The 25309-nt window shown below is 44.0% G+C and overlaps 1 protein-coding gene across 3 annotated transcripts in view; it reads right to left on the minus strand.

Annotated features, from left to right (window-relative positions):
• Positions 1–7780: 7780 nt before the first annotated feature.
• stim2b (stromal interaction molecule 2b) overlaps positions 7781–25309 on the minus strand; it is a 41617-nt gene continuing 24088 nt past the window's right edge. For 2 of the 3 annotated variants that reach the window (XM_047594166.1, XM_047594182.1), the window contains exons 3-12: positions 17768–17879; positions 16266–16377; positions 15308–15423; positions 15046–15223; positions 13817–13994; positions 13047–13208; positions 12263–12363; positions 11200–11438; positions 10860–11103; positions 7781–10176 (exon numbers count right to left, since the gene is read on the minus strand). In XM_047594166.1, coding sequence (XP_047450122.1) covers positions 9531–10176; positions 10860–11103; positions 11200–11438; positions 12263–12363; positions 13047–13208; positions 13817–13994; positions 15046–15223; positions 15308–15423; positions 16266–16377; positions 17768–17879 — 2088 coding nt within the window. In that variant the 3' untranslated portion in view covers positions 7781–9530. The remainder of the gene's footprint in view (positions 10177–10859; positions 11104–11199; positions 11439–12262; positions 12364–13046; positions 13209–13816; positions 13995–15045; positions 15224–15307; positions 15424–16265; positions 16378–17767; positions 17880–25309) is intronic. The other variant, XM_047594176.1, reaches the window with a different exon arrangement.

The raw sequence follows: 25309 nt of genomic DNA on the forward strand, positions 1-25309 counted from the left end.
CCAAACATTGTATGAAACTTAGTTTCAGATATGCAGAACGCAGCGGATTTGCAGCTTTCAAACACTGAACCTTTCAGCTCTTCTTTTTAACTACCATCAGCGCAGCAAATGATTGAATCAAGTGGATTTCAGCACAGTCACATGTTTCATTTTCCCAAAGAAAATTAAATTCTAGCTTTTCAGTTCGGGCTCACGTTCTCGTTACCGGACCCAGACAAGTGTCCTTTTTTATTAAATGCGATATTCAGTAAATCTGATTGAAAACATGGAATGTCTTTAACATTTAAACTCACTAATGGGTATTTACAAAGGCATCCTTGTTTTAGATTCAGTGACGGCCAGGTAGGTCCCATCTCTGGATAAGTTCACAGTAGACCCAAGCAGAGCCCTGCAGGGAATTAAAGTAATCAACAGTGAATTTTTATTAAGCGCTTCTTATTTTATTTTATTTTATTTTTGTTCTAGTTTCGTCTTTCGCCTCGTTTCACTGCATTTCATCAACCCAAGTAAACTCAGAGAAACTGTTAAAAGAGAAAAACAGGAAAACTTTCACTATGAAATAATGTTTCTAGAGATTTGGATATTTTTTTTCTTAAGACAAAAAGTCTGGGGGTGAGGAAATGTTTCAATTCAGGCCCATGTTACTGGACCCGGACAAGTGTGCTTTTTTATAAAATGCACTATTCAGCACTGAGGAGAAAATGCATCTCACCGACTTGTTTCTAGAGAACACAGTGTGCATCAGCGAGTTTCTTCATATCACGGATAAATGCTGCGTGTTTTCTTTCTTCAGATGTGTGAAGCAAGCTCTTCTCTTCGGGAATAACTCTGTCTGTCTGGCTTCTACCTATGGAAGAGTGTTAGGGCCACCCATGAGGGAAAAAAAATGAGAGAAGTTAGATTTTTTTTTTCATAATGCACTTAGAGAAAAAAAGTCAAAGGGTAATGCTGAGAAAAAAGTCGACCTTTTGAGACTGATGTGACTGCTTCTACTAAATCCTGTGCAGGCAGGCAGTGAAACTATGTTTCGGACTATGGAAGAGTAATAATGCCACCTCTATTTACACTATACTTCATACTCGGCTTTAGTAACAAAGAAATTCTTTCTCCTTTAGCTCGCAAACACAGTGTAGTTGTCAGTATTGGGACCACACAGGCTGGAGTAGTGGGTAGTAGCAGTAAAGAGAAAGAAAGATTAGTGGCCCTAATACTATTCCGTACTATAGTTTCACCACTTCATCTAACTGTCTGCACGGCATTTTGTAGAAGCAGTCACGTGCGCTGGTTATTACAGTCTCAAAAGTTTTGACTTTATTCTCGACATTTCGACTTTTTTTCTCAGAGTGCAAGATGAAAACAAAAAATCCTCCTCATTTTTTGCTATGGGGCGGCACTAATACTGTTCTGTATCGAGGAGATGGGTCACCCCACATCAAGCTCCTCCTTTCTTCCTGTTAACAGGCAGCTTTTCATCCCCTCTGTGTTTTCTGCCCTGTAATGAAACTAAATTGACACGTATTGAATAATGACATTTTTTAACCTGAGGACTAAATGCTCGGCAAAGTGGGAGCAAGGACTAAAACTCCTTTAAGATGCCCTCTGAAGGCAACGTCCACTTGCATCCTTTCAGAGCGGCCCAGGGAGACGCTGAGCTTCCCTCTAAGTGGAAGTGTCCTCGTTAATCTAATAGGTGCCGCAGTCACTCATCGCCGTGTCACATCTGTTAGCCCTCAGCGTGGCTCAACGCTAAGTCCGTTTGGACGCCCTGTCCTCTGACACAGCGTTGACAATAACAACAAGGTAATTGCACCGGAAAAGATCTTGACGCCCATTAGAATACACTCCCTTGCTAGTCGCTTTTTTTTTTTTTTTTTTCTCATTCTCGCTCAAGGCTTTTTTTCAGTTACTCATGGTGTCACTTAAAGAGCTTGACTGTAACTATCAAGCGTCATTTAAGGTGACGGGGGAAGGAGAAGAAAAAAAACACGGGGAATGTGAGTCATCAGTGGGAGCGCCGCAGCGGGTCCAGCTGGGTGTTCACAGCAGCAGCTCTGATACTTGCTGTGTCATATGAAAGAGTTTTAAACACTATTATTAATGAATAAGGCGCTAATTGCTTTAGGCTAATATGCTATTACATTGTGGACCGCCCAAAGGTCCAAACCAGGAGAATGAGCCAAGTTTTTCAGGATATTTGGAGAAAACTCAGTACTTTTAAAATGACACTTTGATTTTTGCATCTTTTTATTTATTTATTTTTTTTACATTGGGGTCATGTGTGCTTGTACAGGAAGGGCAATTTAATTCACATTAAATATGACCACATTTATAATCCTGAAAGGGGTTTACAAGTGATTCAGGAAGCATAAATCTTTAGAGGCATGTACACATTGTGAATTAGAAGTAACAGGGGAGGGGGGGGCCTCTGTGAAGTCACGCCGCTCGCTGGTGTGAGCTGAGGACTAACGTTCATCTGATGCGATCGCTGTGATCACCTGTGCAAATCTGATTAAGCTCCGTTTAATCTCGGCGAATCAATCACAGCGGTGTCATTCACGTCGAAGCGCGTTTTAGACGGCTCACAACAAACATTTTTGCCATTTGTTCATTTATATTAATGAGGCCTTTGATCTATTTCAGCTGCTTTAGGGGCCAACAAATTAAACTCCTAACTGCTTCATAAAAGGATGCACGCGGTGCTCAAGTGTAGCGATATTATTTTTAGAAGGGCTTTTAATCAGGCCTACCTTTGCTGGAAATTGAGCTGAGGATTTTTTCACACTTCAGTGTGGTGGAACAAAATGTGCAGTGGTATGTGTTAGATACTGAATGTCGTATGTGTCGCCCTGATAAAATAGCTCATTTGATGAAAAGATGACTTTTGGTCGCAAGACTGAGATGAGACTTTTATATCAGCTTGAACCGTCTTTTGAAGCTGCAACTATATTTTTTGGTACTTTTCCCAGATTGTATTTGTTTTGTGGTGTTTTTTTTAATTATTATTATTTTTATTTTTATTTTTAAATTTGTGTTGGTTTCTCTTATCCCCTGCCATCTCTGTTAAAGATCCATTTCTCCCAGCTTTAATGTCCAGGTATTGCACCCTGTTAGAAAATAGCAGACATTGTCTGGGCCAGGTAACTCTTATCCCAATGGCATCAACCTTTTAAAGTGTCAATTTAGAAGATCTCTGATTTGTTGTCTTTGGCGGCCCCTGTGGCAGTAAGTGGTAATTACACGTTTACTTGTGAACTTCACTTCTACAATATCCAATGTTTACGCTATCTCTTCAACCAGACTGAAATCATTCTGATCAGAGTTACCAACTTAACTGCTGACATGGACACCAAATAAAATGATAAGCGTATGAAAGTATGCCAAAATTAGGAAAGAACTTTTGTTGAAAGTTGTCAACCTGTTGTGGAGCATTAAATTGGAAACATAACAGAAAGCAGAGGACGAAGTTGTTTATTTCCCCAAATACAAAAATAAGTATAGGCATGAAGTCTTTTGAAGGGAATGAAGAAGTTCATAGATTTTATTTCAAAGACGCAATTGTGTACAAGACAATAAACTGTAAACACAGTATACTGTAACCATATAAATCTGACATATTAGCAGACATGAAAGAAATGTTATGTTTCTTTTGATCATATATTTTGCCAAATGGTAAACTAAAGACCAATATTAACTCTTCTTTTGGCTCTATTTTGGTCTCCACCACCAACTGAAGGAAATATTTAAAATAGTATTCCTCAGTATCTTTATTTCCATGACAGTTTTCCACTAAATAAAAGTGATTTTTCTGAAATTTAGATGAAGTACAAATATACGTGTTTCCATTGAAAGGTGTTTTGCGAATGAGCTGTAACTCTTGTAAAGTCTCATCACACGATATCTCATAACTCTCTTAAATTCTCATCACGCGAGACTTCACTTTGAGGTGGATGGACGTCAAATGAACTGGTCACATGACCCGCTGCGTGACGCCGACGACAGAAAATGTGAAACGTGAAGTGTTTCCATTGCACTTTTGCGATAAACTTTCATATCGATACATCTGAAAAACCACCTCATGAGAGCGTAAAAGTGTGTTAGTGATAATTGAGAGGTTTTTTGAAATGTTTTATGGCGATATTTGGGTTTTGCCCAATTCTAGGGGTAATGGAAATGTTAATTGCTGCCAACCATGTCTTCTTCAGTGTATAGGAGGGAGTATTTCTGCTGAAAAAAGTTGCCTGCTGCTGGAAACTGTCATGATGAGATTGTAAGGAGTTAACCAAACAAAAAAAAAAGAAGTTGATGGCTGTAAGATCAAACCAACGAGAAAAAAAAACAGTCAAGTGTAGAGATTTGGGTGATAATTTTCTGTATGTTCGGGACTGCATGTGACCCCTTTTCAAATAGTAAATTTCTTAACCGCTAATGTGAAAATATTTCTTGGCGCAGCTTTAAGTCTTGTCACTGTTTGTCTTCAGTCAGGCTCTAAAGATGCGCTCCGATGGCTGTCATTGTTCAAACCCAAACCCTGCTCTCTAAATCTCTGGCTTGGCTCAGCTCTTGCAGACAGAGGAACACCACGGTCCCGGCTGAACTGCCTTCATTATACCACCACTCTCACTGGTCCCGCGTTCATTTGCCCCGAGCACGTCCAAAGCTGACTCTGGTTCCAAAGCTGACTTTGTTCATCCCAATCTGGGTAAACGTGGCAGCTAGCAGCTTTGACTGTCCCCGGCTGTTTGGGGTTTACTCTCTGCTGCAGTTTGTTACAATGGTTGTCAATGTGTGCATCTGCTTTGGCAGTCCAGCGTTCTGGATTTGGCAGGGCGATTGAGCATTTACTCCATTACTGTGTCTTCCTTTGCTTCATTCTTAATTATAATTTCGTTCCCGGAATTGCACCCCCACCCGCCCGCCCATCGTTACTGCTCCTGTGCTACTTCCCTTTTAAAAACATTTCATCTTTTTTCTTTTTTCTTTTCTTTTTTTTTTTTTGTGTGTGTGGATGAAATAGGTAGACGGCAAGCCCCAGTAGGTCACAGTGCATTAAGCACACTAATAAACCCATTACACTGCCATGGAATGGGATCCAAACGAGAGGGGGAGAGGGAGAGTTGAGTGATGGGGATAAAGAAAGGAGAGATTTTGGCAGAGTGGAGTGGTAGACTGAGGAGGGAGAGATGAAGCGCAGTGGCAGGTCGGGTAAAAGCCTCACTGATACGCATTCACTTTACGTACGTGTGCCTTTAAGCCCTCTATCTATTCATTACCTTTTCTAGCAGCATTCATTAGGGGGAGGATCTGCCATCTTCTGCTCGCATACACCGCTCCTCTTTCTGAGCATTAGTGTCATTGTGGGGCCAATTACGACACTGCAGTGCCATTCGGGGGCCATAAATATCCGCAACGGGTCCCCAACCTGCAATGTTCCTGTGAGGATAGAGAGGAAGCAGAGAAGAGGAAAGTAGGAGAAGAATATGGGACAGAGTCTGAATGCAGCTGAATGCGGTTGCTCTAGAATCAATTCATGTGTTGTTGTGCATTAAATCAATCAATATATCTATCCATCTGTAGAGATAGATGTTCAATACCTATAGTATCATACATTGTCAACGTTTGGTCATAAATATTAAAAACATACATGAATCTAAATCCTGTGTTACAAAATTGTGGGCTTACAGTGTGCAGTATGTGGACACTTCCACAAGTCGGTTAATGTTATTAATATTAACATATATCATGTCAAATATATATGGTTAGAATGATGCATGTGCTCAAATATTGGCCGCATACTTTTGAACATCTTCGTTCCAAAATGTTCAAAAGTATGTGGACATGTGATGGACGTTATTATCTCCGCAGCTCCAACGTATGTCGATGTACTGTGCACATACTTTTGGTCATATATGTGGCCAAAATGTCACATATGCACAGTTATTACTCATGTCTATTAATACTAGGTTTCACAATCATCTGTGATTCATTCAGCAACTCTGTGTGGCCAAAAGTATGTGGACATTGTATTCTTAAAATTGCTACTATTACAGGCTCAGCTGTTCTGACAAGCTATAATATCCACTTCTTTGCTTTATGATGTTCCTACAAGGGTGGATGCACACTACTACATGTTATAGCAATTTATGATAACATAAACTGCCCCAGACCAAATGTTTGTGCATATACTAATGGCTGCACAGCCATTTGTCGATTTCCTTGTTCAAGTAAACTTGAGTAATAAAGCAAAAAGCCAAATTACCAGCGTACAGAAGAAAAAATAACATGAGCTGCAGTACTGAACACATTCCTTAGGTTGTGGACCTCCAGCGAGTCCATCACCAACATGCAGACGCTCATCAGGGGAGTGGCTGCTGAGGCCGTTTCCTCTGATGCTCTGCTGACACCATGTGGCCACGAGCAGAAACTGCACCCTCCGGTCTGAGCCAATCAGGCCGGTGTGAAAGGTTGGGGATTTGTTGCTGTGTACAGAGGCGCCCAAACAACATTCATCACCAGCAGACGCCCCCCCACCCCCACCATCTCCCACTCCTCACCCGGTGCGCCGAATTGATGAACCATCAGCACAACTTTCATCACTTCATATTGATAAAGCAATCGTGCATGCCTTTCTCCTGTGTTTCACCGTGTCCCCCGCTCCGGAGATGAATGGGGTGTCAGAGTGATATTCTCCCCCACACTTAATCTGCTGTGAGGAGGGTCAGGGTGGTTTGCTCTTTCAACTCAGCTGGATTACTTTTCACAATGTGGGTGCGGTTTGGTTCAGAAACACTTTGGATGATTAAGATGCGCGTCGAGAAAAATGCTCCGTGGTGCACCGTTTATTGATTTGTATATCTGCGGCTGCGGACAAATTTTCACAATTGCCACATTTTGTAAATGTTCCCACCCTTAGCTGTGACCTAAGTCATGTCCTGTTTTCAAGGGGATTGTTGAAATATAGAATAGAAATGGCAGTAACTGCAGTGGTTGAGATATTTTGACACTTTGCTCTTTAAAAAGCACCTGCATTTGCAATGATGCACTTTAATCCACTTATTTGGGCCAGTCCCACCAGGAAGATGCTTCTCACAAAGCAAAACTGTTTGTTAAGCAATGTTTTCGGTTCTAACTTCTCTATTTTTCAACCTCAAAGACCTAAATCATAGGTCTTCAACGGGGAGTCCGCGAACCCACAGGGGGTCTGTGGAGGTTCTGCAGGGGGCGTCACAAAATCTTTGGGTGATTAGACGTTTTTTATATATATTTTTTTAAATTTCCCCCCTAAAAGAAATTTAAGTAAAAGCATAAATGGAGGCAGAATACGTTATCTTTCAGTCAGCACTTCACTCACTCAGTGATACAGGAGCTGCCTCGACAGCGAACCGTTTCACACGGAGCCACACTACACATGTTGATCCAAGCCTCCTGTACACAATAGGCCCCGCCCCTGTCGCTGCTGAGCCAATCACGAGGCCGCATATTACACGCTGACTCTGTCAGGTTCCCCACCCGAGAGCCTATTCAGTAACCAGGTGAAATCCCAGGCACACGCTGCAATATTAGCATAAGAGAAGCTAACAGTGTATGATATATGCAGATATGTTTATGTTTACGGCAGTTGCACGGCCCCCTACTGTTGCAGATGTGTCTGTGAATGACTGAGAACTTGAATTACTGTTGCAGATGTTTGAAATAAAAAAAAATGAACATTTGAACCTGTTAATTGAATATTAAGCTATTTGAATAGCTTAACATGTTGCTGCAAACATGACTCTGAAACTTGTCCGATGCCTCCATTTTCTTTTTTATTAATTCTTCTACAATATACAAATATTCACACAAAATGTTCTCAAAAAAAAAAAAAAAAACCTAACGTCTCGTAAACATTCATGTTCTCCACGGAGTTCCGTCCTCTGTTTTCTTCTTCATTGTCCACAACCTTCCTAATATATTATACATATATATCTTCTTTTTTTTTTTTTTCCTTTTTAAAAACAGAGGCCCGTCCTCGTACACGGCATCAGTCCCCCTTGACGCTGCATCGCTGCCGACAGCCAGGCCCAGGATGGAGGGAAGAAGCTGAAAATCACAGTGTGAAGCAGGAGCTCTTGACATCAGTGCGCTCGGTGCGGGCCCAGGGGTGAGGAACGGGGCCGTATTGCAGGGGTCGGCTCCGAGCGTAGTGTGCGGCGGCGGCGGCGATGATGACGATGACGATGATGATGATGATGATGATGATGGCGGCGTTGGGAAGAGGGGAAGGTCTCGGTGTACCGATCAGATCTGGATCAAATTGCTTCTGAGCAGATAATTCTTAGTGTTTAAAGCAAAGCTGGGGAACACAGAGAGTAGCAGCTGATGACGTTTTAAAAACTACAATCGCCTCCCCACGGGGATAAATTATTCTCAAGACGATTTGATCAAAATCTACTGGCGACACCAGGAGGGGGACACCAGACAGAAACTGTGGGAACTGGTTTATGTGCGGCTACAGGATGCAGTTAATCAAGTAATGAGGGGCAAGGTTGAACACAGGGGAGGTGAGTGGTGTGGGTTAAATCTGCATATTCCATAAACTTTCTTCAGTTCAGAGGAACCCCTCACTGCTTATTTCAAAACGTCCATAAGAACATCATGATGTGGAAACAAAAGTATGTATATTTATATTTATATTTATCTATATATCGAGGAATCCATAAGCAGCGACACTGAAGATGCGTCAGATAATTTTGGCTCTAGCATTACGTGCTGCGCCTCCACTGCGGCTGCCCATGCGTCCCTCTCATCTCTGTATCTTTATTCAGTATTTACTCCGCGAGCGGCGGCTCCCTTTCCCACAAAAACGCCGGGAAAGCAGTAGTGCAACGAACTTTAGCAGGATTCATTAAATCAAGTACGTGAGTCCGGGGCTCACAACACTTCAGGAGATGCAGTCTGTCGCCTTCTGATGAGCGAGAAGCAGCTCAGACACTTGAGAAAGAAACAGTTGAAAATATGTGTTTTTGTTTGCCTTTTGTTTTTTTTCCTGGGTGTTAGCCGTGCGCTGCTGCTACGGCCGAAAGCTGCGTTCGGCAGGAACGGCAAAACCTCAGCGGTGGAACACTGGACATCGTGTGCTTGACAACCGGACGTACAGACTGCACCTTTAGACCCTTTAACATAGTGGCTTTTTTTTGGTTCAAAATTAAATTAAGAGAAGACAGTGACCTTTCGTTGACTCTTCCTTGACCTGTGCGGTTCCCCCGCGAGGCTATGAGTGAGCTAAATAAAAAGGCATTATTGAAAAATAAGGCTACCAGCGCGGCGGGCGTTTAAACTCTCCCGCGCTGAGCTACATTCCATCTGTGATGACAAAAAAGAAGAAATTAAGAGAGAAAATGAAATGTTTTAGCTTACAGTGATGTCCTTTTTTTTTTTTTTTTTTTTTTTAGTATTAGGGCTAAAACCACTCTTTATAATTTCTTTATATTTCTCTCTCTCTCTCTCTCTCTCTCTCTCTCTCACACACACACACATCTCACTCTGTGGAAGTTTTATTTTTTCTTCTTAAATAAGCTTTTGATTTTAGACGAGGAGCGCTTGATTTTCTCCCCATTGTCGCTGGAGTCCTGGGAGGACGTGCTCAGGAGCTTGGACTCCCTTCCCACGCTCCGGCCCTCCGAGTCCAGGGAGGTGAGCGACGGGTAGCGCCCCACCTTGGGGAGCATGCTCGCCGGCAGCTGGCCGAAGCTGTACGACTTCTCCAGGATGCCGTTGTACACGCCCTTGCCCGTCGGGGACGTGGCGCTCCCCTGCGAGAAGGTCGCGCTCTGGGACTCGGGCATGATGCGGGTGAGGTCGGGCGAGCCCCTCTGCGCGAACGGGTGGTGCTCCAGGGCCGGGGAGGGCGAGGTGGAGGGCGGGCCGGAGGGCGTGGTGGCCGGGGTCGGGGGGAGGGGGGGCGGCGGCGTGGAGTCCCTGAGGCTGCTGCTGCTGCTGCTGCTGGTGGTGTGGGCGGTGGAGGCGGCGGTGGACGCGGCGGGGGGGAGCTCCGAGCTCTGGCCGAACAGCATCAGCTCCTCGCGGGAGATCTTGCGGTAGGGGGTCTCGGGGCCCGGCGTGCACGCGCCCTGCAGCTGCTTGCGCCCCATGGACGAGCTGAGGGAGTCCGTGTCGGAGCTGCCCTCCTGAGGCGCCTCCCTGGGGGGGAGCAGAGCAAAAGGTCTCAGACTGACACGCACACAAATTCATTTTTATCACGCTGGAAAACATGTGTAGGAGATGTGGAAACACAGGAAGTGGCTGTTAAGTGTGAAAATCCAAAACCAGCCTTATTCAGGCGGTGAAAGATATGAAAGTCCTTTAATAAACAGGATGACAGGGACTAGTGGAGATATGACGACGTTAGCCAACAAGCTAGTTTTCTAATTGTGAATTGTTACTGTGATGTTAGCTGTGGCACAAGGGGAGTTGTTAGTGTTGTTGCTATGGTAATACCGGCCTGTAAATTTGGGGGTACGAGCTTCTGAATGAGAACTGAGAGAAGTCATGACTCCACCTTTAACCAGCCACGAGGACTTTAGTCAAACAAATACATTTGATTATTTTGGAGAATCAGCTGATGCAACTGTTCTTGTGGGCTGCCTGAGCTAACGCTGTTAGCCTGCAGTTTTTTGCTTAAGTGCTGAGCTTTTACTGCTACATCGGGGACAAAGACGGGATCACGCGCAGCGATCGGTCTCGTCGTCTGCGCTCTCGTCAGTTGGAGCCCAGACGCCGGTCGCGTCCTCCACAGGACCCTTAGACGTCGACACCCAGTCAGAAAAGTTACCATCTAGCCCCAAGGTTAGTGCATCGTCAGTGTGAATGTCTGGATAAAACACCTGTGAGTCCAAACTGTAAAACCATTCCGCGGCGTTCCGGCCACAGCTACATACCCCCTCCTATCCGAGCTGAACATGATATGTTCGTCGTCGGCCTCGGGGCGATAGGAGAGGGACGAGCTGGCCATGGACAGCAGGTCCGGGTCCGGGGACATCAGCGAGGACTGCGGCGAGCTCAGCAGGCTCCGGCGGGAGCGGCACAGGCTGCTGTTGCGCGTCAGCGAGGGCCGGATCATCGTAGTCGCTGGGCGACGGGAGAAGAAAAACAAAAAAAAGAAAAAGATGTTACAATTTCTCTCACGGATGCAAAGAACGAAAACCCGTCCGGTTCCTCGCTCACTTGTGAACTGTGGAATGATGGGGGGCGTGTCCTCGTCCAGGTCGTCCACTCCTCCTGCGATGGGGTAGGGAGGAACCGAGACCCGGGGCATCACCACCCAGCTGTGGTCTGAGTAGAGGCTGGCCGTCAGGCTCGGCAGGCCCGAATTATTGACGACGGGGAAGCCGCACAGCTTCTCGATCTGCTGCCAGCGGTGGAGACGCTCCCTCAGGCACGCCGTTACCTCTGACAGGGATTTCCTAAGAAAAACAAACAAAAAAAAATATAAATGCTGTTTCTGATACCAGTTCTAATTTTTGTCAGAGCCACTATGAAGCCAGCTTTGCTTTGATTCCATCGGTTTTGGCTCATAAACCTTAGTTTGGACTTAGTCAAGGACTTTCATCACTATGAGCTGTCTGGTCTAGTCTAGTAACTAAGTAACGTCAACATAAGTGAATGCCAGATATAAAAGTTTCCCACTGAATTGTCACTAGATGGTCAATAATTACTCACTTCTCCTGTGGGTGGTTTTAATGTTGCGGCTGATCGGCGCAGATATTCTGGTGTGTACATTCTTAGAAATACATATATTTAAAGCGTTACGTCCTTGAACACGAGCCAGAGCTCCGTTCCCGATGCGCTGAGCTCTCTGCCGGCTCGAGCAAAGTATGTGTTAACCCTGAACAAATCAAAGTGACAAAAAAAAAGCCTGAATAGTATCTACACACGCAGCTCCCAGTTTATTAGGTACTCATGGCTGAAACCGGCGCGGTCTAATAAAAGAGCCCTGCAATAAATCTTTCATTCATGAAGATTCCTGACCGCACTTTTTGCCGGAGCGGCTTCGGAGAGGTGTTGAATCAACTTTTATGATCGCTTCGGAGACTGCGGTTTACGGCGCCGCGCGGAGAGAGAGGTGCTTCTCTGATGCAGGTAGAAATACCTCAGACAGCCAACAACAAACGGTTCTTTCTTCAGAATAACACCTCTCTGAAACGGTTCAAGTGTCCTGATGGGTGTAAGGATGCGGATAAAAAAATTCGAGCTCGGTGAGTCGACCTTCCAGCCACAGATTTCTTACTTTGCTTCTAGTATCTTGTGGTCCACCTCGTCCAGTGATGAACTGTGGGCTACGTGAAGAGTTCCAAACACAGAACTCCTCTTCTTTTTTATTTTCTCTGCCTGAAATACAAATAAATAAATAAGTAACAGGTTAAAAAAGAAAAAACTGTTTACTGATGGAGATGCATTAACATAATGGTTGTTGAGGGCATGTTCTGTTCTGAGAAAAACCCGCTGCACCGTCGTCATTAAAATGTCCGGCTTAAATTAATGAAAGGTTCGTTAGCCAGCTTCAGACAGGACTCAGTGAGAGTACACAGCAATAAGTCTGGTGTCAACTCATTAATCAAACCGGCGTTTCATGTCCATTTTAGGTGGAGGCTGCCATCAGTGGGCGCACCAGCCAAACGGTCGCAGCCCTGCCAGGCTGGCATCTCGCTGCTTTTAAATAATACTGGCTTGTCCACATGAGAGCGCTCTGACGCTGTGAGCTTCCTCTGTAGCGGCAGTAAACATGATTTACTGCTCTTTTACAAGCCAGAGAGAAAAAAAGACTTGAGCTCTGTGCCAAGGAGAAAAGAGTGTTTTTGATTTGAAGGCCTGCCAGTCAACGCTCAGGGATTAAAGCCTAAACACTCAAATCTGCAGTCCAAAAACCTGATTAATGTAAATTTTTGTGTATGTTCAGAACATAATTATAGAAAACGCACATATTATTATTTAAAGATTTTAAATAATAATTCAATTCAAATATTCAAATATTAGCATAATGTCCATTGGTACATTGCGGTCACATCGGTTACCTCGTCTTTTGCGACGCACAGCTGAAACTCCGCACTCTGTTTCTTGATGTTGTAGTACTGAACTTCCACTTCGTGCGTGAGCTGCAGCCACTTCTGAAGAGCTTCCGGCACCGAGCGCTCCGACTGCATCTCCTTCTCCGCTCGCTTCAGAGCCTTTCGCACCTATGCGAGATGAGTGGGATACATCAGGGTCCAGTGTCGGGTCACTGCCAAATGTTTAAGAGCCCCCTCCCCCCCTCCTCCCTAAAAGGCTGTAGATCAAATGCTTTACAGTAAGTGGTGCTTAATGCTCACTGAGTCCCAAATGAACTGCGCTTACTCTTTAAATTCTGAATTTGCAAAAACGAGTCCACTCCAGCCTCGTCTGCGAGGACAGAACTCATTACCGCGAGGAGCCCTTAGATATATTAGCGCTGAATTTTTATGAGAGGGCAAATCTTGAAGATGTGCAAAGTAGGTATTTTGTGGAAGGAATGAAAGTTTTATGTGGAAATTTTTTTATGTGTCTTCCCATTTCAAGGTGTCTCAGCCAGACTAATGAATATATTTATAACATTATACCTTAAACCCTTTGAATAATGAAGTTTTTAACAGAATATTTAATTGTATATTTATACAATGATAATAAAGATGCGTTTCACTTTAATATTTGTCACATCATCATTGAAGCTCAATTTAATCCCAGCCAACAACTCAGACATTTTATTCTTTTTTCTGACTGATGAATGTGTTTGCATTTCATGGGGAAGAAGCGTTTTTAGAATCTCTACCTGTACGAGCTCCTCCTCTGCATATTTGAGCCGACTGAGCTCACATTCAGCTCCCTCTCGCAGCTCTCGAAGCCTGTGAGCCTCCTTCTTGGCCCCGGTGATCTCGTCCCTCATCTTCTCCTCCAGGTTCTGCTTCTCGACGGCCACCGTCCGGTTCTCCTCCTGAGCCTTTTCCAGGCTGAGAGAGAGGACGGGAAAGGGACAAGATGAGGCCACGACCAGTTTTGACATTGTGTACATTAAGTGATAAATAGAGTACACGCTCAATTTCATCACCTAAAGGCAATTAGGACTTGCTATTTAACCTAGTTTGGTTTAGGACTGTAGGAGGAAGTCAGAGCACAGAGAAGATCTCACGTCTCTACAGAAAAGCCTCAGCTTGCGTGTGCAGTACCTCAAAAGGCCACTAAGGGGCTCCAAAAACGAATCAATCCCCATAGACCTCCATGTTAAAATGTCAAACTTTACAGCAGAAATAAACATGTTTACAACCAGGTACAGACATGGTTCATGATTATGGCTAATTGTCCCATATATAAATTATATGTAATTAAGTGTGTGACTTCTTCCGAACTGACAGGTAGGTTCTGTAAAAACTCCACCTCTTAGATCAGAGGTCTTTAACGTTTTTCAGGCCAAGGACCCAAAACTGATGAGAGATTAAGTAGGGACTCCCTACCTACTACATGTGTTCTGTATTAAACTCAACCTAGTGCTATTTATAAATATACATTATTATTATAGTTTTGCATTCAGTATTAAGCTATTCAAATAATACACAAGTTCAAGTATATTTTTTTTATTATATTGAATGTGCAACTGCCATAAACACAAACATACCTGACATAAATATATATATATATATATATATATATATATATATATATATATATATATATATATATATACTGTATATATATGGAATTAAAAGATAAAGGAAATAAAACCCATTTTGGCCCCAGTAGTTGACAATTGTGGGAAACCTGACAGAGTCAGTGTGTAATATGCGGCTTCATGAGTCCCTCCATTCTCTCCATTTACCCCTTTACTAAATTTGTGTTGGATTCATGTTAATGTGTATTTAAAGAAGTTTAAATTTAAAAGTTCATATTTGCGAGCAGTCAGTGTTTTGAACGCTGAGGCGACACTGCTCCACCAAGCCAGCCTCCTTCCACAAATACGTATGGAATGAATGAATTAATGCCACTTTAATCCGTTCCCATTCTCACCGACTCTGCAGGTCGAAGAGGCTTTGCTCGGCGTGCTGCAGGCTCTCCAGATCCCTCATCATCTGGGAAATGTGCACCTTGCTGGACTTGTTCTGCACATAAGCAAACCAGCAGCCCCCGACGCCGATCACTATGGAAACCATGAGGACGAAGTCTTTCAACCAGTTGTGTTGTGGACCTGAGGAGGGAAGATTAGTAGTTTATTTGTGTTTTTTTGGACATTTTACATCTTTTTTTGTTTTAAACCTATTTGCATACTTACGGAGAGGAGGCCCAAACAGCACCGCATCCAGCGCCTTTAGGTTTAACTTCTGTTTATGCCGCTGGTCTAATATCTTTAGCTGCATCGACATGAACGTCGGTTCATTCGCCGCTAATCTAAAGCACAGAAGAAAACCAAAATAAAAAACATGAGACACTCACATGAAAACACAGGCAGTTTGTCTCAGTGTTCAGGTAATTCAAAACGTGACCCTGTCCTTCAGTTCTCACGTTCAGGGTGTGAATAAAGGTTGAAATCAGAGACTGGCTCACTTTCTATAATACACAATAAGGCTTGTGTGGATCACCCGTCCCTACTTTGAGACACCATCATCTCGTCTCAAGGGCCGCGTACCCCCGCCATCTTAACCGGCCCAGACAACATGGCTGCAAGGGGAGAGCACAACCCCCTCGGCGTGACATCACCCCGTGAGTCAGGGCCGATTACCTCCGTGACGAAATATGAAACCCCTCAGCGACCCGCCGCCCTCCCCTCCGCCCCCGCTCATGCAGCACACGCAGTTTGCAGCGGGTCACATTCCACCGGCGCCTCGAGTTTCTCCTGTAACGGCAGCGCTCGCATAACAATTTCATATTCACGGCGCTGAGCGGCTCCAATTTCCTGGATGTGACAAAGCTGCATTATTAAATCATGTAATTAAACGAAATTTGGCCTAGAAAAAACGAAATCTTACTAGTCCTCAGAAACTTATCAACCCACTCTGGGGACTACCTGCGCTGCCGTTTACAGCCAGCAGTGGGCAGCATTGAACAGAGCAATGAGAACTAAAGGTACCGCTGGGTACTGTAACAAAGATCCTAATTGATTCATAAACGCCCGGTTCAGGCAAGACCGAGCTCTTATCACGGAAATGATGTTAATGACGCACAATCTACACTCTTGTTTGTGTTGATGTGTGGCGGTGCTCCTGGGAGAGACGACTTGAGGCTGTACTAACCGAGGTAACGTGTTCCCCGTCACCCCGAAGTCCCGGAAGTTCTTCTCATACTGCGGCAGCTCCACCGACTCCTTCAGCCACTGCACCGTGTCCTCAACGGTCCAGTTATGGACTGATAGCGGGGACAGACAGGGGATGTTGTTAGCTCTTTTTTAAATTTTCAAAGCAATACACAAAGAAAATAAATCAACAATAAACAAATTCTATCGTATTGTAGCATTCAGGTACCTCACCCCATCTGAAATAAAGAACGACTTACACATTTATATGCCTTGAATTAACCAGATCTCTAAATTTAAAGTCCAGAAGTCCTGCGAGAACAATTTATTCCTAATATCTGGTGGGAGTTGTATGCAGCCCCTTCAAAGAGAGGATAAATATGAGGTTTAGTGCTGATTTATTAGCATGAAAGAGGCCGGCTTACGCGGTGTTTTGTGCAAACTCTCGATCTGAAAAGCCACCAGAGGTTTTAATTAAACGTGGCTGACTGAAAAGTGCTCGACGGGCCGACTGTGAGCGCTGCAGGGGGCCGCTTTCAGTGGAATTCAGCGCGGACGTCCCCCAATCACCAACCGCAACCAGACCGCAACATAAATAATTAATGCATGAACATTTAAGTGTTTTTTTTTTCTTTTACTGTTTGGTTTACCTGCTTTGTCGCCACTTTGCGTGTTTACTTTAGCGTGAAAGTATGTCAGGACGAGCAAATGACTTTTACGGTTAAAAGGGAAAGGAAGTCCCCGCTCGCAGCCGCACTGCACCTACACCACAAGCTGGGATGTTTGCTTTGTGCAGTTGAGTTGTTCTTATTTGAGATGCATGTGAAGGACTTGGTTCTAAAACCACTTTGCTCCAGAGATAAACAAACACTGGCACGTACATGCTGACAGACTGGGCGTACGTGTAGAAAGACAGGAGTGGGGGGGAAGAAAAGCTATTTAAGGATGCAGTGATTGGGTTTTACGAACTTTGCCGTTTACAAGGATTCTTTCTTTCTTTCTTTCCCAATGTGCTCTCAGGCAGCTAAAAAAGTAACATATTCCCAGTAAATGACTGAGATCAGTTTACTTTGATTTCACTTGATGTCCTGGACGCTTGGCTTCATAAGCACAGAAACGCTCTGCACGGCGAGACGGCGAAAACAATGCCGGACCTGCTCCACACGCACAGAAACCACACCTGTGTCATGTGCCGCGGTGTGTTTAAACAGCGAAGTGTGTAACCTCTACGCAGCCTCGGGGAGGACAATGAGCGAGCGAGTTGCTGCGAAGGCGTTTTTCCTTGTTCCTGGTCTGCTTTATGTTGTGTAATAAACCAAACTGTAAAATGCTACTCTCTGTAAACAACATTAATATTTTTACGGGGATTTTAGCCATGGCTGCACACAGCATGTCTTCCAGTGGCATTCCAGTCTACTGAGAACTTTCTCCTTTATGTATTTTGTATACACAGTATTTTTTTTTATTTTTTTTTTTTGACATATGGTCAGTGGTGAATGTTACCTTCGCAGGCTTTCCAGCCCCTCCACAGCTCCTCCACCGTGATGTGCTGGTCTTCCCGGTGCAGGTTGCTGTGTTTGTTGGTTTGCTGCTGCTTCATATCTTCTATTATGAACTGGGAAAACAAGAGACACAAACACGTATATTTGTTAGCTTCACTATAGGTTTTAAGAGAGGGGGGGTGCAGATGGCCGTGCTTGTCCGTGTGCATGTCCATGTGTGGTTCTGACTGAGAGAGTTGGCTTTTCCTAAAAGTCTGCCGTCGGATCACACGCACACACACACACACACTCTTTCTTTTTGCTCCACTTTCTTCCTTTTAGGGACTTTGAACGGGGAGAGAGGCACATGGCGGAGGCACCGCTTCCACCTTTGTGTAACTTATGTGTGTGTGTGTGTGTGTGTGTGTGTGTGTGTGTGTTCAGCTTCCGGACGTCCTTCTTTGCCCCTGCGGAGAAAGCCATCGCCAACGAACCCGCCAAAGAGTTGTCAGGACACCAGCGGCATTAACGAGGGCCGTGGCCGGCCACCAAACGCCGCGAGGCATTCATCTCCGAGCGCTGCGGTTGTGTGTGGCCTTGGCGTACGTTAAAAACATTCGTCTAATTCATACACCTTACCTGTTTCTGATAACTAATAAACCTTTGGTATTGCTGCACTAGAACGCTGTGAGGCTGCTGTGTTCAGTCAGTGTCCCATACGAGGCTACAACGAATTAGCCGAGTATTAGCTTTGTGTGTAGATTAGGAGAAGCACTGAACAACTTGGGACGGTTATATAATAAACTGTATGTCTAAGAAGGCTATAGCTATTTATTTCTGCACTGAAGTGTCCTTGAATTCCCGTTATACCATGATCTGCAGGATGTGCGGTTAATCCTTGATTTTGAACACATCCTGTGCAGTTCCATTGAAGCAGCCCGTTCACCGTTCTAAATCAATGCACCGGTTCAGCCTGTGTCTAGAAATGGGAGCTATAGTGTCAGGAATGCAGTGAAAGCCTCCATTGACAATGTATTACGTAAGGTTAGCGCGCTAAGATTTCATTTTTCAGAGCCTCGTCCTCCTCCGCTAGAAGGTGTCTACGCTGACCCTGTGGATCTGTCGACGGCTTCAGTACAACGTGGACAATGATCTTGCATCGCATCTGCTGCAGCCAACAGAACACGAGCTAGGCATACTTTTGTAGGTGGAGTTGTATTAAACACGTGTCAGCCGTAAGCAGTATTAATGGCTTTGAATTTTTTGACCATAACGTTAGCTCGGCTAATGGAGGTGTCAGACTGTTGTGGCTGCTGTTGTAAAGTGTGGATACGTCTTGAATCGTGGTGTGTAAAACGCTGCTTGTGTGCAGAATAACCAATAAGAAGTGCATATGGGTTTAAATTGTATTATATAGCTTGACAGCAATTTTGAAGTTTTAGTATTTTATTAAGCAGCTTATCTAATAACAGCTGTTTGAATGTGTTGAAAACCACCAAAAATGACTAAAAACACGTACTTTACGTGTAGCACATGTAAATGGTAACTTTATGTAAAAGTACCCTGTAAAACCAAAAGTTGCTCGCAGTTAAAACAAACAAGCTTGAAGTTAGCTAGGCTAACTGTTCCACCTCATTTCCTGTCTTTGTGTAAAGTTAGGCTAATCACTCCAAGCTAACAGGAGAGTTAAAGTACAGTAATAAGCATATTTCCAAAATGTCTACCTATTCCTTAAATTCTATTCCTTGTCCACTATATTAAGCCTCTATTCAGGGTCCAGTAAATGTGTAAAAGTAAGAGACCCAACTATGTATTAAGTCAACATACCTCAGGGATTATTTTGTGCATGCAAAAATCTTGAATAAATTATCTAAGTGTATTATGTAGGTTAGCAGAAACAGGCCTGTGTGCAAACAAATGGTTTTAATTGTGGTTAAGGGACAGATAAAGAGTAAGTATGCCTAAGCAAAAGTATGCATGCACTAAGGAATTAAATGTTCTCAACCTACGTGTGGTCAGTGGGAAACCTTTAGTCTGTGCACACGAGCAGCAAACAAATGCGGGAGTCTCTCCTTTGGACTGACATTCAGGAGAAACCTCATCAGTAGTCACAGCTGAGTGTTCGACATTTCACACAGTCACGAATCACAGTTACAGATCAATGAGCTTCACATCCGATTTGATAAGAGATGAAACGGCACAACAAGTTTCTAACACAGCTTGAAAAATATCATATCTTTGCTATAAGGCAGATGTTATCGTCAGCGCATGACTGCACAAAGCTCCTTTGAAATGGTCTTAAAAGCTCTTAAAGCCCTAACCCTTCTTTCCCAGTCATACATCTTTATCTTTTTAATGACACATACGTGTCCTAGACACAGCAGTCATCGTCCGAATCTACCAGCGCTACAGGACGTCTGTGCAGTGTGCTCAGACAGCCCGAGTGATCGCTGTGAGGTTGAATACATAACGGGAGTCTGGTAGATGTCGACTACAAAGAACGAGAGAACTTGAGGTATTCCTCCTGTCATGCAAACACAAAATGCTGCGTCTCGGCATAAAGGTGCAGAGCAGCGAGATGAGACGGCCGAGAACACTCTTCCTCTATTTGGATTAATTTAGAACTCTAGGTTGTGTCAACACCAGCGAGATTAGGGCGTGCCAGCAGCTGTTGTAAAGTGTGTTTATTAGCACGCAAACCCGGTGTGTCAAAGGATATTAGATGCGCAACTGCACGTGATTAATAATGGGAACACGCAGTCAGTTCAGGTGACAGCAGCTCAAACATAGAAAGTGGCCGCAGTGATGCGTATCGCAGTGTATGCGTTCAGTCATAGCTGATAAACGTGTATATTGCTAGCGAATAAAAACAAACGCCTGTTTAACACGCTGGGTTTTAAATGTATCCTGGGATTGAACAAAGATAAAAATATGTCACCAATGCAGGACGTGTTGGTGAACTTTTTCTTAACAGGCGTATACAACTGGATCCTTTGGATGTCAAGTGGAAGGTACATAGGAGCACAAGTTGGTTAACATACCATTAACAAAGGTGTTGGCAACAAGACTCTGCTGACTATTTGTGTTGGTATTAGAGAAATGCAAGGGTGAGCAGGACTTTAAAGGGTTGCCTGCCCCGAAAGGCTGCACCTAGGGCCAAAGCTAACGCTGTGGGTATTTAGTACAAGCCATGTCCACCACATTCTAAGAGTTGTTAAGCAATCCATGATAAACACAAACAGTTCAAGGAAATATCAGTGCTCCACAGGTACTTGGGTTGGGCGCACTTTGAATTAAGAGAGCTGAAAGACACCACAAGCGTAGCAGAGAGCAGAATCCAGCCTGATTATGTGGACTCAATACGAGAGGATCAAGAGACAGTTTATGTGATGGTAAAACAAACAAAAAAAGGGCTACAGTTATATCCGAGCATTGTGGTGCTAAAGTGGCGTATTTTGCTTGTTGAAGCCTGTTTTTTTTTTTTTTCGGAGGTTGCCATGTGGTTCTGAATAGCTCTTTCACCACATCAGCGGCGGCCAAAATCCTCCGAGAGGTCTAAACAACTTCGCACGGTGGTTCCTTCTCTTCCTGTTCTTCTTTCACAATACAAATGCAAATTGTTTTTTTTTCTCGGTGACGTAAAAGCGGCCGCCAAATAAGGGAAGTAACCGCCTGCTGAGTCACTGGAGGGACCACAATGTGTGCAGCGCTCGTACGAACAAATGTCTCGCAGAGCCTTTAATGCCGGCTGCTTTATGAGAAAGAAGAGGAAAAGAAGCACTGCTGGCAGAGAGGCTGACTGAAATGACTTAGAAGGAGACTTATGAATGGGCAAATGTACTTTCAGTAAATGTTACGGCCCTGAGAGATGGTCACAGTTGTCACTGCTGGTTTTCTTCTTTAAAATTCAACACCACATGCGCCAAGGTCAAAAAGCTGCTTCGTGGCCACGTTAAGTTGCTTCCAGTGCTACATCATAAAACTATTTGCAGAGACTGGCCGAGCAGCTTTGCACATGGTGACAGGCAGCGTTACAATCTGTGGCACAGGTACACAATAAAGGTAAGTGTTTGTGTGGGCGCCTTGTGGCTTCTGTGGTTAAGAGAACAACAAACAAACTAAACAAAAAAGCCATGGTAGCCAGTTAAAACTTTAAAAGGAAAAGACACTTTGGCGTGAAAAAAAAAACGATCAAATAGTCTTAATGTTTACAGTTGATGACAAGGTGACGGGATTGAAAGGCTCGATTCTCCCCAAGGCTCAACAGTCAGTCCCGAAGAGACAGTAATGCATGTGCACACAGAGGCCTAGCACAGACACAGCGGCACATGGTCAGACTGCAGCACACAAAGACACATTTGTTATCCACTTCGGAGGGAGTTGAGCTGGAGTCTTCCCATGAGCCTCTGCTCTCTCGAAACAGCACCGACTCACCCCCGATGTCTACTCCATCAGCCCATCAGTCCACATCTAATTTACTGAAAGTTATTACAGCCATCACTTATCCATCATCATAACCCTAAGTGATGATATTTCTACTCAACGACACACCTCAGACATTAATCTAAGCCATCAACCCTGCGGAGGGAGGATAATTAATCTAATTGTTATTAATATGTCAGAAATTTGGGACAAAAAGTATGGTGGCTGTGATTTATTAAAACGGGCAGCACAGCTCATTTATCACCGGTGACAGCCGGGCAGACTCAATCCATCACTCACATGATAAAATCATCCTTAGTTTTTGGATCACTGAAGCCTGTTAATGATATCCTGGGTCTTTGCCAAACAAAGTGGTCTGTAGTCATTAGCAATTTCTAATGTAGTTTTTTGGGAAGTGTGTGGCATGATCTCTGGATTTCGTCTCACCACAGTAGACTTTTTGAGAATGAAAAACTGCCATTGGTGGAAGATTGTTTTTGTTTTGTTTTTTTCACATATGGCAAAATAAGACATAAATGTTTCGGTGATCTGGAGGGTATTTTACTGGATTTAGTAAAACTTATTTCTTTTGTACAAAGAGGAGATGTCTCCCTTCAACTCTAAAACAAAACCTAACCTCTAACCCCAACTCTAACCCCAACTCCTCAACGGAAGTTCATAAGGACTTGGAAATGTGATCTGTCCGGCATAATTTGACCATGCTGAACATACTGGACTTGTCCCACCTCTCTACGACCTTCCATTCCCGAGATACAGAAACTTTGGATGTTAAAATCGTGATATAAGAACAGTAAGTGCTAGAGACTAGGGGGTGGGGCAGGCGCAAAGCCCACGGCTACATTTGGTGGGATAGAGCGTAGTTTCAAGGCTCTAGGGCCTTCCTTTCATGAGCTATTTGCATTTGTCTGATGTGGACATGTCACCATTTACAAAACAACCCTAACCCAGGGAATGGACCATGCACACCATGGTCGTACTAGGTTTCGGGGTTGAGTCCCCAGCCTAACCCTAACCCTAACCCTACTCTAACCCTAACCCTACCCTAACCCTACTCTAACCCTAACCTAACCCTAACCCTAACCCTAACCCTAACCCTAACCCTAACCCTTCCTTCCCAGTCAAAAATACAAAGTAGACTCAGTGTTTTTCCACTGCTCCCTTTCTTGGGTCTGTGCATTAAGGATGCAGATAGAAGTAGCTTTGCTTAGCATAACACCAGGAAGCGGAGGCAGGTTTTCACATGACTCCATCCCAAGTTCAAGTAATACGGCGGTTTATTCTCATTTGTTTAGTCCTTGCACAAACAAAACAAAAGGTACTGCTAGGCCACTGCGACTACTTTAGGCAAAGCTACGGCAGCATCGAAACTCCCGGAAGCCAACACTTAATCTGAAGAGATGCAACATGTTAGTTACTGCACTCGAGACGTGTTTGTAGTTTGGAGTTCTGAACCATACGAGAATGATATCAAACGTCTCACTCTGGCAAGAGACTAGATATTTAAGATATTTAGCCAACCATTGAACACATTCTGACATTTAGGTTGTAAATAAACTCTAGAACATTCTCAGACACATCAACAAACAAGTTCAAGAACCTTCTTTATATAGATATTCCACTGCCTCCTCGAGTTTCCCCCCTTTCATAACAGGCTAAACGTAGTTCAAGTACGACGTATAGTGCGCGTCCACGGGCGCAGAGCTCACATGCAGGCCTAACCTTTTTCAACGACATGCTATGCACGGCCTGTCAAGTACTAATAAAGTACACACAGCAGAACCACTGGCCCTTGCTGTGACTTGAGTTGGCTTCACTCAGTTTCAAAGTGATGCAACACGATCCAGCCCAACGTCCCTTTGGCAGACGGGCAGCATGCAGTTCAGTACCCCGAGGCGAGGACGTGCACCTGCCGTCCCCTGTGGTTGCGCTCAGGAACAGACACCCGGATGTCACTCAACACCCCCCCCCCCCGACAACGCCCAGACTCCCAGTAACGAGAGACAGGATTATGTTTAACTGGGTTGGATTCCTAATAAAACTCATCCACGGGAGTCAATTTTCACATACATAGGAGTGTAAAATAAGTCAATACTTGCAAATTATACGTGCACATCATATGTGAACACATGTGAAAGAAGACTCAAGTTTCTGGTTAAGGCTAAAGGGGAAGTTTGCTTCTGGGAGATATGCGGGAACAGATTACAGACACGTTTTATTTGTACCCAGCTTCAAATATCATATAACCATGACAGTGCAATCGACGGCAGTGCGCCTGCAGTTTGCAATGCACGCGCATCATGCCAAGTGATTCTGACAAAAATCTGCTTCCCGAGAGCTATTTGCGTTCCGCGACCACCCTCCTATTCCAAATATGAACTTCAAAAACAGCCAGAGCCTTTCTTGTTCTTCATCCCGACCGATTAACTCGGTGACGTGAAACGCGGGAGCTGACGTACTTGTTGGCCTCAACCGCTTCCTTGTTTGCTCTTCAAGCCTCACTACTCCACAGACACTGTTAACATGTTTAAGTACGCCTGGTAAAGGGAACTTGACATAGTTAAAATTAAATGTACACATGCAGATCTGGCGTGTTAAGAAAATATGACGAGAGAGAGAAGAGCAGTAGCTATACATTTTACTATATAATGACTTATATAAATAGGATCTAGTTTTTAACTGATCAATGTATTTTTACGTCTATAAGTGTTGAGTTGTTAAGTTACAGAGGAATTTTACAGCTAAAGCCAATCCTGCTTTTCAGCGCTCCCAGGTAACCCACGAGTGACTGATAAGGCCACCGTCTGTTCGGTTACTGTCCTTCAAAATTATACTGCATCTCCGGTGAGTTAAAACTAGTTTTACGGTAACTGAGACGCAGAGGCACAGATTCTAAGCACATTTTAAGACCTTAACTCAAGATAGAGCAACATGCCGATGTCTGGTTCTTGTGTTACTTGAAGGTCCACATGCCGAGCTACAAAATACCTCAAGTGAGCCAAAGAAGTGTGCAACTATGAAACAAAGCAGCCACATTAGCACATGGATAGTGCATCTAAAGTTTGCAATATCATGAAATGGCAATAAATTTGTCATTTCTTTCTCTACTTACTTCTATAAACGA

The sequence above is a fragment of the Mugil cephalus genome, chromosome 1, assembly GCF_022458985.1.
Source record: "Mugil cephalus isolate CIBA_MC_2020 chromosome 1, CIBA_Mcephalus_1.1, whole genome shotgun sequence".
Taxonomy (NCBI): Eukaryota; Metazoa; Chordata; class Actinopteri; order Mugiliformes; family Mugilidae; genus Mugil; species Mugil cephalus.